The sequence below is a fragment of the Perissodus microlepis genome, chromosome 7, assembly GCF_051167445.1.
Source record: "Perissodus microlepis isolate ML-2025 ecotype Zambia chromosome 7, ASM5116744v1, whole genome shotgun sequence".
Taxonomy (NCBI): Eukaryota; Metazoa; Chordata; class Actinopteri; order Cichliformes; family Cichlidae; genus Perissodus; species Perissodus microlepis.
Window position 1 is genome coordinate 61,981,509 of NC_140467.1, and position 16,781 is coordinate 61,998,289.

A 16,781-nucleotide genomic window follows, 5' to 3' on the forward strand; every position below is an offset into this window, starting at 1 on the left:
TTACTGTACTTACTTTCTAATTGATTCTTTACCTCTAAAAGGGGTGGCTGTGGCTCAGGAGGTGGAGCAGCTCATCTACTAATCAGATGGTTTTTGGGTGGATCCCTGGCTGCTCCAGACTGCATGCTAACTGTCCTTGGGCAAGACATTAACCCCAAGTCACTCTCTGATGCATTCATCAGAGTGTGAATGTGTGTGAATGTTAGATAGAAAGCACAGAAAAAGGGCTTCTATGAACAGGTGTGAATGAGGCAACCTGTATAGAGCGCTTTGAATGTTCAGGTAGAGTAGAAAAGCACTGTAAAAATTTCTCTGTGTTGATTTCTTTTAGTTGGATCACTTGTGCCTGAAGACGAGCCTGCATGGCTTGTTCTCGTGACTCTGAAGGATATCACAGAACTCGTTGTGTCCCCTGTGCATAGTGATGACTCTCTGGCTTTTTTGGAAAGCAAAATTATAGAGCACAGACAGCGATACCAGGCACTGTTTCCTGATGTTAAGCTACCACCAAAACACCATTATTTGGAGCACTATCCACAGATGATTAGGTTTTTTGGTCCAGTTGTTTGGCTGTGGACAATGCGTTTCGAGGCCAAACACAGCTTTTTCAAGCAGGTCATCAGACACACAAGCTGCTTTAAGAATGTGCCTCTCTCCTTAGCCTCAAAGCATCAGATGATAATAGCTTACCATCTAAGCTCCCCATCTCTTGGCAAGTCTGAACTAGAGGTCTCGGCTGTATCAACTTTTCCAGTGGATTTGCTTAAAGAGGAGATGGCTAGAGTCATTAGGCAAACATTCCCTGACATTCTAGAGATAAACCTTGCACAGTGTGTGACAATAAAGGGCAGAACTTATAGGAAGGGAATGGTACTGGCCCACAGGGCAGCTGGTGGGTTGCCAGAATTCTGTGAAATAAACCACATCTGCATTGTAAACCAGAGCATATTCTACATTGTCAGAGAGCTTGGTGGCTGGTACAGGGAGCACTACAGAGTTTTTGAGCTCAACCCAGTATCTGCAAGAATATTCACTCTTGTTTCACTCCGTGAACTCCTTGACACTTATCCACTGGTTGACTACAAGATCGGATCAGTCCGCATGGTGACTTTAAAAAGGCATATAGAAATAAAAGGTGTGCAAATATTTGTAATGAGTTCAGTCACATGTATTTCACTAGATACATTCTATCTTTTTTTTTTTTTTGTATATCTGACCTTTTATAACCGACTGATATGTATGGATAACTGTATGAAGACTAAACTGAAATTATTCTTTCTGGGTGTCTGATGTATTTTTTTATTTTTTTGTCTACAGAATAGCTGCTTGAAATGGGGACCCCTGTGATCCTAAAGATCATCTTGACTGATGGAACCTGTCAAAGGCTCACTCTCTCCATTGGACCACCTGAATCAATTGAGGATCTCATTGTTGAAGTCAAGAGACAGTGTGGTCTTCAGGGCAATTTCAGACTTCAGTTTATGGATTCCTTGTTTGGGAATGAGTTCCTTAATCTTACCTCAGTTTCAGAAGTGGCAGACAGAGGGACTCTTAAAGTTATTGACATGTCAAGACCCACCACTATGCAGCATGAGGATTATATCATTCTTGATCCTGTCCAGGACTCCGAAGCCCTCAGCTGTTCCTCTGTTAACGATTCTTCGTACCTGTCTGGTGGATCTGTGGACACGGATGTGTTGTCATCAAGTGAGTCAACAAGCTGACGATCTTCTTGGCCTGCTGTCTTTTATGTGCCCAAGTTTTCGTATGATGCTGAATTACAACTTCAGCAGGCAAAAATTGCGTACAATCAGAATGGAACTGCACTTATTCCAGATCCCAAGTTGAAGTCAGCCATCCTTGACGGTTTGGTGCAGGAAATTGGGAAGTATAAAGTGTATGTCAGTGATAAAGAAATGGATCAAGTAGCTCAGAGTCTGATCAAGAAGCATCCCTGTCTAACTGAGACAGGCTCCAACACTGGATTTGGAGGATGGAAGACCAGTTTAAAATATAAACTCTCAAACTATTGCACCCAGCTACGAAAACTGGGCTGCCCAGAGGTGACCGTAAACTCTCTAAAGAACAAACCTGTTGGAAGATGCAGTGCAGCCTTTGGTGTCAAAAAAGCAAAGAGGGGAGAAGTTAACTTTTGCCCAACATACCCACCAGAAGAAACTGAGGAGAGCCTAGAGGCAATGCGGAAAACTTTACTCTTGGACATAAAGAAGAAGAACAACAGAGAGTTGTTGAAATTCAAGATGGAAAAGACTTTTGCCTACAGAAGACATGAAGTTGTTCGTGATGCACCAATGGTAGAAGCTTTCATGGCAAGATGGCCTGCTCTATTTGATGTCCATGAGGTAAAGTTTGACTCATACCGGGAGTTCTTGGAAGAGGTGTTAAGCTAAAATACTTTAGGCACATTTAACCGCCCATTTCTTCAGCATTGGTGATTGTGGCCTTCTTCCTGGTGTTAAACATTTGAAGCTCACTCTTTTGTGCTGATGTTTTCAGATCAATGCTGAGTTTAAAAGAATTACCACAATCCCCCTTCAATCAAAGTTCCTGTCTCAGATGGATCTCCACTTAGACAACCTGGTGAAGCTGTTCAAAAGAAGAGGAGGACAGCTTGGACAAAGACTGAAAAAAATTGTGGCACAAATGGATAATGTAAGTGATAAAGCCTTAACACAACTATGACCCCTTTTGGACAAAACTTTTAATTGTGGAAAATTGTAAATGTTTTCCAATGATAAATGCTCTCATCTTGTACTACTTGTACATCTGCTTGTTTTTGTTTTAATCTTTACTTTGTCAACTTTATTAGTATGTGTGCCTTTACTTTGAAAGCATTCATGTAAAGTACAGTACTAAAACCTAAAATCAATGAGAAGGGCTGACTGAAGATACTAATCACACAAATTTAATTTCAGTGTGAAGATGTTGATGCTGGACGTGAGTGTGTCATTAAGGGAGTGTGTATCTACATGGGTGAAGATCCTGACAACCTTATCCGGGAGTATGTGGTAAGTACTTGGGGTATTTTATTTTATTTTATTTTATTTTATTGTTTTGGGGGGGGGTTGACTTTCACCAGTACATCATATTGCTCACTTGCCATGGATTGAGTAACATGACTTCTTTTATTTTATTTATTTATGTATTTTTTACAGGACATGGATGAAGACGCCATCAATGAGGCCATTGAAGACACCACTGTTGGAATTTATCTTCTTAAAGAACAAGCTTCAGCAGATGAACAAGAAGACATTGGAGTTGTCCTTGAAGGCATCAGGGTGGTGAAGAATTTGGATAATGTAGCATTTGCTGTGGTAATGCTATTTGGACTCATGTATGCACTAAACCTTGCCTACCCTGCTGACCTCCGCTACACCTTTGAGGTTTTCCAGAAGGTTTTCATGGAACTGGATGGAGCTAAACTCTCCAACAAAGTTCTTGCTCTCAAAAACCGTCTGTTTCATTGAAGAGTCAAAGACTGCACTTCAGCAATTCTTTACTGAACACAAAACGAAAAACTGCAATGTTATACTGCTGATACTGTTTGTTTGGGGTTTTTTTTGTTGTTGTTGTTTTTTCTCATGTGACTGCACTTCAAGGTGACACTTTTTTTTTCTTTTGGTGGTATTGTATTGCGAGAAATGTTTACAGAGGTTTTTTAGCAATGTGCTCTGGGTCAACCTTTACATCCTGCTTATACGTTCAAAAGGAAGATTCCTTTAGGTGTTTGGTATTATGTGACAGTGTCATTTAAGCTTCAATTTAGTAAAAAAAAATTCTGTCCAGCTAAAAACAAAATGTGATATGTATGAAGATATATCTTATCCTTAATAGCAGCTTGCTGCCTCTTTGAGTTTTGGAAGACCAATCTAAGCTGAAATTGTTCTATATATGTACAGACTTGATCATTCAAAGCAGCTTGCTGGTTTCTGTCTCTTAAACTCCAGGTAACAGGAGTTGTAGAAATGTTAAATGAAAAAAAAAGTTATATTTGTGTAAGCCTGTTTGTTCATGGATGCTTTTTGATTCTTTTTCTAAGTAGGCTTAATTTAGTTTCAAACTTTTAATTGTGAAATTAAATACAAATATGTGTAAGATGACAGGATCATTAAGAAGCACTTATTTGTAGCTTTCTTGTATTGCTGCTAAGGTCAGTTTTGAGGGGAAATATTTACAAATGTTTTAAATCTTTCTTTCAGTTATATCTGCAGGCAATCTCTAAAACTGTGTAACAAGTTTATATGCTTGCTGTTTTCACTGCTGTTAAAATAAAGGTGAACTTTTCAGCACTCACATTTTTTTTTTGCCTTTTTTGTCAATAACATTTAGTTTATATTTACATTATTATATTGTACATAGGCAAGAAACCAAGGACTGAATTTTTATGAAGTTGACTTAAAATAATTAAGTAGGATTTAAAGCCACAATCTGTGTTGCAGGAACATAATTATAATGCCTTTATGTTACACAATTTCATTAAGTACCACTGACAATCAAAAATACGTTGGTGTTAAACTTTAAAATGTATCAACATTACGTAATACATTGATATTTTGGTAACAGATAAACAGTATGTACATCGCACATGATTTTTTTTTAAAAATCTGATGTGAATGAAATACTTTGGCTTTACAAGTAATTATTACTTGTTGGAAAGTGGAAAATTAAGTCAGTCATACTTATTCATATTATGTGGGACCGATGTACACAATAAAATCAAGTAAATTGAAAGAACTTTTTTTTTCAGTGTAGGGAGCCTAAAACTGACATCAAACAACAACAATACAAGACACAAAAAACCAGGTAGAAGTCCCGGGACCATGACATGCAGGTGGTTACATATGGTTAAAATGATTCAAATGCAGTAAGTATGCACGTTTCTCATATCAGTATAGTCCATAACTGGATTATTGTCTGTAGCCCACATGATTAAACACTTTAGTTACATAAAACATGTGAGTTTAGATTTTATCTACTGTATAGCCTGTATAGGAAATTAATATGTAGCCCAATAAGTATAAAATCCAGAAAGCTACACAACATGGGGCGGTTCACAGGTCTAACTTGAGTTTCACACAGTTTTTATTAGAACACAATCAAATTGTTAAATGCTTAAAGTACACAAAATGTCAGAAATCTGCACCGTCGTGAACAGAAATTTAAAGCTAATTTTTCGTGATTTGTTGATTAACCCTCCGAGGTCTAAATCCCACGTTGTGCACATCAACATCACAGATTTGTACAAATAAAGTTTATAACAAAGACATGTTAAATATTAAGCTCTGGAAACAGCTTGGTTGTTGTTGTTTGGAACATGTTGTTTTGTTGCCATAGCGATGCCTCCAGGGAAAAATTAGGGAGCAGAGCAAGAATGAGACCATATTAGTGGATATATGTTTGATAACTTTGCCTAACAACCATAAAGAAATGTTTTATATTTTGTGTGTTATTGAGCTTTAATCCTGCATGAAGGCCAAGATGAATCTCTTAGAGTAGAACTTTACAGGAACTATTAGAATAAATAAAAATAATAACACATTGACTGCTTTAGTCTTTTAGATTCACTTCTGTCTGTTTTTTTTGTCTCCATTTAAAAGATATCAAACTCTGAGCAAACAACTTGATGTAAAAAGAATCTCTGCACATTCCGCAGTCTTTGCTGCTAAAGTGACATCACAGCATTTAAGCATGTTTTGAATGAAAACATCAGCATATGAACACAAAACTGAAGAGACACTGCAACCGTATGAAAGCAGACCACTATTTAGTGACATTTCGACGTTTCCCTGAGGATTAACTGCTCTGTAATTTACCAAGAACTAAAGTAAGCTCAAATTTCAGTTTATAAACTTAAGATCATTTACTTAAATATATAAAGCCGGATTTTCCTGCTTGCCAGGACAGTATTTATGTACTTTACATTGTGCAAGACTAGAGTATATTTTCCATCATAGAGAGGATGATGTGGATCTATTATTCAGGAAAACAAATGAAGACTTAACTATTTGTCAGCTGATGTAATATTTGACAAATTATACATAAATTAGAAAATGTTTTTAATCATATCTGAGTGACAGAAGCTCTTTTTAACACGATTATTTCTGAGATTATTTTGTTCATTTAGGAAAATAGAGAAGACTTTTGTTCTCAAACAAACTATTAGAATTTCTGAGAAACTGAGGCTGCGTCCACATGTACACGGCTGTTTTTGAAAGCGCAGCTTTGTCTCTGCATTTGGCCCTTCGTCCACACCTAAACAGCAGATTGAGTCACTGAAAGGTGAGATTTTTAAAAACTCCTGCCAGGGTGGAGATGTTTGAAAACGACGTTTTTGTGTTTAGGTGTGGACGAGGAAAGCGGACATTTACTCAGGCAATGTCAAAAGTGTGCGCCGCTGTTGACGCTGTGGCCACGTTAGTGTTTACATGAGATCAATTTCTACAATGGCGGATGTAGACAACATACTGTGTCTGTTAATTTTAGTATCTGCAGTTTTTACACGCTTACATATACACACACAGTTACTGTGCCTCCATTTAGAAACACAGAGGCATCAGAGTGCGCATCAGACGTGGATTCTACATTCAACACAGTCGGTTTGGAATAAATGTCATTTAAAAAAATGACATTTATGTACGCTGTATGCATTTTGTCCATTCCAAAGTTGTGAGTCTGTTCCAGCCAAAATGCTGTCTTTAGTTATTAACATTTGAAACGATGAAGGCAAGTGAAAGTAACACAAAATTAGCTGCTTTTCCAGAAAAAGACAAAAACTTTTCAGAAGCACGTAAGGTTTTGTGAGGTTTTCCCACCCAGGCTTCTAGACTTCTGATTGGCCAACATTTCTACACGGTTAAGATTTGGCGTGTTCTTGACAGCGTTTCACTTTGTTTTTAGCATTTACATGTGGAAGGAGATATTTTTTCAAAACTGCACATGTGGACTGGATTTTTTTTAAACGAAAAAGGAAAACGTGCGTTTTCAAACATAGGCGTGTACGTTCGGACGCAGCCTAAAGTCATCACAAAAAAAGCAAATTCTCTGAACATTCTGAGTTGAGGTTTACTGATCATTGTTGTTTTGTGTTCCTTGTAGTCAAAATGAGTGGAAGAGGAGATGGATCACAAAATAACCGTAATGGTAAGCACATGTGCTCAGTCTTGAAATTGATGAAAAACAGATTTTCAGCAGATAGTTATGAATGCTAATTAAAAGATTAAATGATCTTGCAGGCCGACAGGTTAACCCACAAAGGTTTTCAAGTGGAGATCAGGAACATGCTAACCGACCAGCTAACCAACCAGCTAACCAACCAGCTAACGAAGATATTGGTGGACTCCGGGGCTTCGTGGTCGATCGTTATCGTGCTCTCCGTGATATTTGTCGGAGGCTGGATGCGCTAATAGCTTCAGTATTGAATCAATATGACGATTACCTTTACGATGACTATGTCAATTACAACAATGTCAACATTCAAAATAATAATGTGAGGGACAATAATGCCAATGCTGACAACAATGAACAGCATGAGGATCATAATGCTGTTGTTGTCGGTGGCATTGAAAATGAGGATTCTGATGAGGCATTTGAAGACTGTGAGGATGTTCACCAGTACATCCCAGAAGAGGACCCTCAGCCAGGTGTTTCCAGGAGGAGGTCTAGAGAGATGGATGAAGAAGATGTGGAACCAAACAAAAGAATCAGATGGAGCGAGGAGTTTTCTGATGATGACTCTGACTTCTTCTCTGCTTGCGACACTGATAGCGAGGGCTGTCCTCATGTTGGTAATATTGCCGATGAGGACATCAATCAGCAGGTAACAGAAGAAGAAGCACAGCCTGGTGGATCCACGAAAAGGTCCAGAGAGGAAGATGTTGACGAAGAAGGTCGTAATAGCAAAAAATCCAGGCTTGCACACTCTGATTCGGGGACCAGCTCAACTGTGTACGACCACTCTGAGAGCAGCAGTGATGAACTTTTTGAAGATGCGCACGAAGAGCTTGACAACCATGAAGCTGGAGGCTCGAGGAAGCGTTCCCGAGAGGATTTTGAGGAAGAAGAGGAATACTTGCCTGTGTGCAAATTTCGGAGGTGTTCAACTGAGTCCACCAGCAGCAGTGATGAAGACTAAGACTATTTCGACGGGTTTCTTCAGTATCCTTTTAGTAGGCTGATGGGCTACTCAGGTGACCCTGAATCCTCCATGCTGCAATAAGCTGGGCATACACTGTGCTGCGATTTTTTTCAGTCGCGTTATTCAGCTCCTGCTCAAACTGTACGATTGACTCGCAGGGGTGAGAAGTTTGTGCCGTGGCTTGTGTCCAGATGACACGCCGCACCGCCGTTCTACTCCGTCTTTTCACTCTCATTTCTGCGTTTGCGCGTGCGCAGTGTGAGACGCTGTGACACCCTCGGGACGACCGACAGGATTTCAAACAGGTTTGATTTTCTTACGAGCAAACGATTGATGATCGGGAGCTGGTCGTGAGGCGTTAATCGCTTCTCGTTACCCCATGTAGACGATGCACGACACACGATCAAGGCCAAACTCGGGACGACCCCCAAAACGGTCGCACGACTGAAAAATCGGCTCAAAATGGGCCAAAAATTGCACAGTGTATGCCCAGCATTAGGCTGCCGGGGGATTCCCGTGATCCACTGGGTGCTTCTTCTTCGCCCACTATGTTTAATAGGCCTCTCTGCACTGAATGGTACTTGTTATTAACCTCTGGTTCTCTTCCACAGCATGTCTTTATCCTGTTTTACTTGCCCCTCCCCAACCGGTCGCAGCAGATGGCCGCCCCTCCCTGAGCCTGGTTCTGCTGGAGGTTTCTTCCTGTTAAAAGGGAGTTTTTCCTTCCCACTGTCGCCAAAGTGCTTGCTCATAGGGGGTCATATGATTGTTGGGGTTTTCTTTGTAAGTATACCTTACAATATAAAGCGCCTTGAGGTGACTTTTGCTGTCATTTGGCGCTATATAAATAAAATTGTAAAGCGCTTTGAGTGGTCCCGAAAAGCGCTATATAAATGCAATCCATCATTATTATTATTATTATTAAAATTGAATTAAAAATTGAATAGATGTCACTGTGATGATTTCTTCCCTCCATAGAAAGCTTAGACCCAAATGCAGATTCAATGCACATGGTTAAACTATTTATGAGACTTTGTTTAAAGCGAGGGAATGGAGAACGTGGCTCGAGCTAGGAGTGTCAGCAGAGAGCAGGAACCAGAGGAAAAGCTATCGAGAGACTGAACACCTGGCTCCTGATGGGAACAATCCAACGGGAATTCTGCAACAGAGGGAGAAGAAGTTGAAGTTGAAAGATTTACGCTGTGTCACATGAAAATATTCCTTTGCAGCATTTGATTGAAAATAATTACTTTGATTCCATCACATCTTAAATGAATAGTGCTGGACGGGTAAGGGAGTTTGAGGGTAGGATGAGTTTGTTGGCAGAGGAGACCTAAACACAGGGAAAACAAGGTTAAACACAGGGAAGGAGCAAGCCAGAACTGGAGCAGAGGTGAAGCCTAGTTACCACTGGAGATGGCAGAACAAACTGGCGAGGAGTAGCAGGCAGCGCTGGTTTAAGAAGCCCTCCTGCTGATTGTTTGCAGATGAGGCCCAGGTGAGATGCTGGAAACTCCACCTCTGAAGTGTGGACACAGTATCCCGATTCCAAGTGGAAAAGCCCCTCAGACACTTCCATGGTGCATGAGAAGAAGGATGAGAAAGCATTCATTGTCCATCCATCCGTCCGTCAGCGTAATGCCTGAAGGTTTATTCAGATGTAAATATATTACATTTTTAAATAAAGATCATCAGTGTTTTTAATGACACTGCATTTCATTCACGTGTCTCTATTGGACAGTGTTGTAGAAGTCACAGAAGACAGGAATCAGTTCCAGCTTGGCCTGACGTTTGATCACTAGTGTCCTGTTTCGTATTTGAGAAAAGAGACATACGACTGAAGGTCCATAGTGCGTCAAAACAATGATTTTATTAAAACACATATATGTGGTGAAGATGGGCTCTGCAAAACATCAGCCTCGATCTCCCCAGAACAGTACACGGGTGTGATATTTATACATATGATGACAAGTAATATGCGTCACCGCAGATGCATGTTCCAGTAACTCCAGCCTGGACATATTCTAAAAAAGAACAGTTACTTCCTCTCCCACCCACCAGATGCTTCCTGTTATTCCACTCTCTGGGCTTATCAGAACTAAACTGTCACGTATGCAGGTAAACAACTTTTGGAGTCAGTTTCTAAATACTGTATATTCAGGCAAACTGTGTGTCTGTGTTAACCTTAGTGCATGACCTCCCTCTGCGTCATCTGTTACCAGGCAAACTTCAATGCAGCAAGCTGCTGAATGCACACACACAGGCCTATACAACATGTATCATATGTGGTAAATTGTACTGTAAGCATGTAGGCAACCTTTCAATAGCTGTGCTTTGCTCCATAGATCAGTCGAACTCGCGTCGGCTGTAGCTTCAAACCATTAATTAACTTGACCGAGCTTCAACTCTTTAATAAGCACAAAAAGGCAATATGTGTGTATATAAGATTATTATGTAATTATACTAACACCTGAAATACAGACTTTAATATAACATCAACAGTTTCAATAAATGTTTCAATGAAATGATAATGATAAATCATAAATGATGCAACAATAATAATAATGATTATGAATAGTAACAGTAAAATAATATTTCATCCCGACACTAGTGATGTGCGATACCACTGATTTCCTTTCCGATCCGATACCAAGTAAAATTCAGGGTGGTATCGACGGTACTGATCCGATACTTTGTACAAAAACTTTACTCTTTTATTGTATCTCAAATTATAGCGTCATAATCATTACAGGACATCAGATTACTTGTTCTTATCACTTAATAATGCAGAATTCATCATATAGAAATACAAAACCTGAAGTTGTGCGCTATTTGAACACCTTGCCTGCCTGCAGCACTAAAGGACTCCGTGAGAGACGTCTGTCTCGCCCTAGCAGCACCTGTCCTTCTCCTCCTCTTCAGTTCGCCTCAACATACGCTCGTCATATTCTGTGATATGATTTACTCTGAGGTGTTTGACAAGGTTGGTGGTGTTGCCACAACACCTCACTTTCTTGCCACATGTATCGCAAACCACGTCTCGGCTGTTTGTGGATGTAAAATACGTGCACACATGACTCCAGTTACGCTCAGCCATTGTTGTGAGTGCGCACGCCAGAGGCTGCCACACATTTATACAGCCGTATTTCACACATGACTATAAAAGGCGGATGAGGGAGTAGTTCTTTCCAATGTAGACAATCCGAATGATAGTTTCTTTCCACTGTGTTCCTGTTTATGAAAAACTACAATTTTACCCAAAATGATTAAAATATCGATATTTTAATGTGGAAACCTTCTGTTTCCACATCTGGACTTTCTGTTGCTGCTGTGAAACTTTCTTTGAAGTGGCTCATCAAAGTTGTAATTGATAATCAATTCCCGCACAATGTGAGAATCCAATCAATTTGCTTATCAGGGGAAAGGTGTGATTTTTTTTAGGACACAGGAGCCTAACATTAACCGGTTTAATCTTAGCTTATTTCCATAAGAAGAAAAACATAGTGAGAAAGAGATCACCAAAATATACATGTACAAATGTGAAATGGTCATATGTAGTGTGAAAGAGCTATTTGACATCTTTAACCTCCTAGGACCTGCCGTCCACATATGTGGACATCGCATTTTGGTTTATTTAGACCAAAATACTCAATTTTGCTCTACAAGGGCCTGATATCCATTTACGGGGACATTATACTGCTACAGTTCTATCAAAATTTTAAATCAATATCTTCACATGTGGCTTCGATTTTCCATAAAAACAAAAATAAGGTAAAAAAAAAAAAAAAATCAGGTAATTCTTTGTTTTTACATTCATTGGACCCAATCAGCCCAAATATCAAAGACAAATTAAAAATGCATGCTGTGGAAGAGTTTGGGTCTTAGGAGGTGTTGTGGAAATTTTAATTACCAAAGCCTGCAGACACGATGAGTTGTAACAACACCTTTATTTCAGCTATCTTATGCATAAGGAGGGACGTCAGTCAGGGGGCACTGAAAGTCGTCTCTGACAATGAACAGTTCAGGTCCCTTTTATACACAGTCGCAGAACAAAAGGCTTTTACAGTTGCAGTTCACACCTTGGCTCTAAACAGAAAGACTCTCTATCACCTGTGTGAATCTCCCCCACTCTGGGGTCAAAGCCTTCCTGTGTGAGCTTCCGTATCCTGGGAGACATTCACCAGTTTCTCACCGTCTGTTTCCCAGCGTGAATGAGGTGTGAACCAGGCATACTAAACTAAGTAACATGAAAGCATTTCATCAAGACAATACATTAAAGAGAGATCCCACAACCCATATTAAACTAAGTAACATGAAAGCAAGACAATACATGAAAGGACAATACACTAAAGAGAAATCCCACAACAGAGGTTAAATTCAAAGTAATGTATAAATCCACTTCCATAAAACATGAAAAGGCGGAGCAGCGATGCCCATCTCAGCCAGTGTATGATGGTGGGGCAAGATGGCAGCTTCCACAACATGACGCCAGCTCCTATGTATTTTTAGTAGATAAATGATACGTTTATGACAATGTATCAATTTGTTGGAAGATGTAATTACACCTTAATTATGTAATTAGAAGCAAAAATGATTCTTTTTTTAATCAAATCACCTCAAAAAATTACTGTACTTACTTTCTAATTGATTCTTTACCTCTAAAAGGGGTGGCTGTGGCTCAGGAGGTGGAGCAGCTCATCTACTAATCAGATGGTTTTTGGGTGGATCCCTGGCTGCTCCAGACTGCATGCTAACTGTCCTTGGGCAAGACATTAACCCCAAGTCACTCTCTGATGCATTCATCAGAGTGTGAATGTGTGTGAATGTTAGATAGAAAGCACAGAAAAAGGGCTTCTATGAACAGGTGTGAATGAGGCAACCTGTATAGAGCGCTTTGAATGTTCAGGTAGAGTAGAAAAGCACTGTAAAAATTTCTCTGTGTTGATTTCTTTTAGTTGGATCACTTGTGCCTGAAGATGAGCCTGCATGGCTTGTTCTCGTGACTCTGAAGGATATCACAGAACTCGTCGTGTCCCCTGTGCATAGTGATGACTCTCTGGCTTTTTTGGAAAGCAAAATTATAGAGCACAGACAGCGATACCAGGCACTGTTTCCTGATGTTAAGCTACCACCAAAACACCATTATTTGGAGCACTATCCACAGATGATTAGGTTTTTTGGTCCAGTTGTTTGGCTGTGGACAATGCGTTTCGAGGCCAAACACAGCTTTTTCAAGCAGGTCATCAGACACACAAGCTGCTTTAAGAATGTGCCTCTCTCCTTAGCCTCAAAGCATCAGATGATAATAGCTTACCATCTAAGCTCCCCATCTCTTGGCAAGTCTGAACTAGAGGTCTCGGCTGTATCAACTTTTCCAGTGGATTTGCTTAAAGAGGAGATGGCTAGAGTCATTAGGCAAACATTCCCTGACATTCTAGAGATAAACCTTGCACAGTGTGTGACAATAAAGGGCAGAACTTATAGGAAGGGAATGGTACTGGCCCACAGGGCAGCTGGTGGGTTGCCAGAATTCTGTGAAATAAACCACATCTGCATTGTAAACCAGAGCATATTCTACATTGTCAGAGAGCTTGGTGGCTGGTACAGGGAGCACTACAGAGTTTTTGAGCTCAACCCAGTATCTGCAAGAATATTCACTCTTGTTTCACTCCGTGAACTCCTTGACACTTATCCACTGGTTGACTACAAGATCGGATCAGTCCGCATGGTGACTTTAAAAAGGCATATAGAAATAAAAGGTGTGCAAATATTTGTAATGAGTTCAGTCACATGTATTTCACTAGATACATTCTATCTTTTTTTTTTTTGTATATCTGACCTTTTATAACCGACTGATATGTATGGATAACTGTACGAAGACTAAACTGAAATTATTCTTTCTGGGTGTCTGATGTATTTTTTTTTTTTTTTTGTCTACAGAATAGCTGCTTGAAATGGGGACCCCTCTGATCCTAAAGATCATCTTGACTGATGGAACCTGTCAAAGGCTCACTCTCTCCATTGGACCACCTGAATCAATTGAGGATCTCATTGTTGAAGTCAAGAGACAGTGTGGTCTTCAGGGCAATTTCAGACTTCAGTTTATGGATTCCTTGTTTGGGAATGAGTTCCTTAATCTTACCTCAGTTTCAGAAGTGGCAGACAGAGGGACTCTTAAAGTTATTGACATGTCAAGACCCACCACTATGCAGCATGAGGATTATATCATTCTTGATCCTGTCCAGGACTCCGAAGCCCTCAGCTGTTCCTCTGTTAACGATTCTTCGTACCTGTCTGGTGGATCTGTGGACACGGATGTGTTGTCATCAAGTGAGTCAACAAGCTGACGATCTTCTTGGCCTGCTGTCTTTTATGTGCCCAAGTTTTCGTATGATGCTGAATTACAACTTCAGCAGGCAAAAATTGCGTACAATCAGAATGGAACTGCACTTATTCCAGATCCCAAGTTGAAGTCAGCCATCCTTGACGCTTTGGTGCAGGAAATTGTGAAGTATAAAGTGTATGTCAGTGATAAAGAAATGGATCAAGTAGCTCAGAGTCTGATCAAGAAGCATCCCTGTCTAACTGAGACAGGCTCCAACACTGGATTTGGAGGATGGAAGACCAGTTTAAAATATAAACTCTCAAACTATCGCACCCAGCTACGAAAACTGGGCTGCCCAGAGGTGACTGTAAACTCTCTAAAGAACAAACCTGTTGGAAGATGCAGTGCAGCCTTTGGTGTCAAAAAAGCAAAGAGGGGAGAAGTTAACTTTTGCCCAACATACCCACCAGAAGAAACTGAGGAGAGCCTAGAGGCAATGCGGAAAACTTTACTCTTGGACATAAAGAAGAAGAACAACAGAGAGTTGTTGAAATTCAAGATGGAAAAGACTTTTGCCTACAGAAGACATGAAGTTGTTCGTGATGCACCAATGGTAGAAGCTTTCATGGCAAGATGGCCTGCTCTATTTGATGTCCATGAGGTAAAGTTTGACTCATACCGGGAGTTCTTGGAAGAGGTGTTAAGCTAAAATACTTTAGGCACATTTAACCGCCCATTTCTTCAGCATTGGTGATTGTGGCCTTCTTCCTGGTGTTAAACATTTGAAGCTCACTCTTTTGTGCTGATGTTTTCAGATCAATGCTGAGTTTAAAAGAATTACCACAATCCCCCTTCAATCAAAGTTCCTGTCTCAGATGGATCTCCACTTAGACAACCTGGTGAAGCTGTTCAAAAGAAGAGGAGGACAGCTTGGACAAAGACTGAAAAAAATTGTGGCACAAATGGATAATGTAAGTGATAAAGCCTTAACACAACTATGACCCCTTTTGGACAAAACTTTTAATTGTGGAAAATTGTAAATGTTTTCCAATGATAAATGCTCTCATCTTGTACTACTTGTACATCTGCTTGTTTTTGTTTTAATCTTTACTTTGTCAACTTTATTAGTATGTGTGCCTTTACTTTGAAAGCATTCATGTAAAGTACAGTACTAAAACCTAAAATCAATGAGAAGGGCTGACTGAAGATACTAATCACACAAATTTAATTTCAGTGTGAAGATGTTGATGCTGGACGTGAGTGTGTCATTAAGGGAGTGTGTATCTACATGGGTGAAGATCCTGACAACCTTATCCGGGAGTATGTGGTAAGTACTTGGGGTATTTTATTTTATTTTATTTATTTATTTTATTTTATTTTATTTTATTTTATTTTATTTTATTTTATTTTATTTTATTTTTTTTTATTTTATTTTATTTTATTTTATTTTTTTTTTTTGGGGGGGGGGGGGTTGACTTTCACCAGTACATCATATTGCTCACTTGCCATGGATTGAGTAACATGACTTCTTTTATTTTATTTATTTATGTATTTTTTACAGGACATGGATGAAGACGCCATCAATGAGGCCATCGAAGACACCACTGTTGGAATTTATCTTCTTAAAGAACAAGCTTCAGCAGATGAACAAGAAGACATTGGAGTTGTCCTTGAAGGCATCAGGGTGGTGAAGAATTTGGATAATGTAGCATTTGCTGTGGTAATGCTATTTGGACTCATGTATGCACTAAACCTTGCCTACCCTGCTGACCTCCGCTACACCTTTGAGGTTTTCCAGAAGGTTTTCATGGAACTGGATGGAGCTAAACTCTCCAACAAAGTTCTTGCTCTCAAAAACCGTCTGTTTCATTGAAGAGTCAAAGACTGCACTTCAGCAATTCTTTACTGAACACAAAACGAAAAACTGCAATGTTATACTGCTGATACTGTTTGTTTGGGGTTTTTTGTTGTTGTTGTTGTTTTTTCTCATGTGACTGCACTTCAAGGTGACACTTTTTTTTTCTTTTGGTGGTATTGTATTGCGAGAAATGTTTACAGAGGTTTTTTAGCAATGTGCTCTGGGTCAACCTTTACATCCTGCTTATACGTTCAAAAGGAAGATTCCTTTAGGTGTTTGGTATTATGTGACAGTGTCATTTAAGCTTCAATTTAGTAAAAAAAAATTCTGTACAGCTAAAAACAAAATGTGATATGTATGAAGATATATCTTATCCTTAATAGCAGCTTGCTGCCTCTTTGAGTTTTGGAAGACCAATCTAAGCTGAAATTGTTCTATATATG

The 16,781-nt window shown here is 39.6% G+C and overlaps 3 protein-coding genes across 4 annotated transcripts; all 3 read left to right on the forward strand.

The window, feature by feature from the left end:
* The first annotated feature begins 1,743 nt into the window (after positions 1–1,743).
* On the forward strand, positions 1,744–3,557 carry LOC146384531 (uncharacterized). Its single transcript, XM_084932637.1, has 4 exons — positions 1,744–2,363; positions 2,518–2,673; positions 2,937–3,029; positions 3,177–3,557. Exons 1-4 carry the CDS (start codon positions 1,917–1,919, stop codon positions 3,486–3,488), a joined length of 1,008 nt encoding a protein of 335 aa, XP_084788763.1. The 5' UTR covers positions 1,744–1,916; the 3' UTR covers positions 3,489–3,557.
* Positions 3,558–5,179: 1,622 nt separating this feature from the next.
* LOC146384532 (uncharacterized) lies at positions 5,180–9,059 on the forward strand. 2 transcript variants are annotated; one of them, XM_084936511.1, is made up of 3 exons: positions 5,180–5,845; positions 7,117–7,161; positions 7,254–9,058. In XM_084936511.1, the coding sequence occupies exons 2-3, from the start codon at positions 7,122–7,124 to the stop codon at positions 8,150–8,152; spliced, it is 939 nt and encodes a 312-aa protein (XP_084792637.1). In that variant the 5' UTR covers positions 5,180–5,845; positions 7,117–7,121; the 3' UTR covers positions 8,153–9,058. The 2 variants fall into 2 exon arrangements, with proteins under 2 accessions (XP_084792637.1, XP_084792636.1); XM_084936510.1 differs by lacking the exon at positions 5,180–5,845 and having other exon boundaries at positions 6,916–7,161; positions 7,254–9,059.
* Positions 9,060–14,694: 5,635 nt separating this feature from the next.
* LOC146384533 (uncharacterized) lies at positions 14,695–16,392 on the forward strand. The gene is made up of 4 exons (XM_084936514.1): positions 14,695–15,141; positions 15,296–15,451; positions 15,715–15,807; positions 16,042–16,392. The coding sequence occupies exons 1-4, from the start codon at positions 14,695–14,697 to the stop codon at positions 16,351–16,353; spliced, it is 1,008 nt and encodes a 335-aa protein (XP_084792640.1). The 3' UTR covers positions 16,354–16,392.
* The last annotated feature ends 389 nt before the right edge of the window (positions 16,393–16,781 follow it).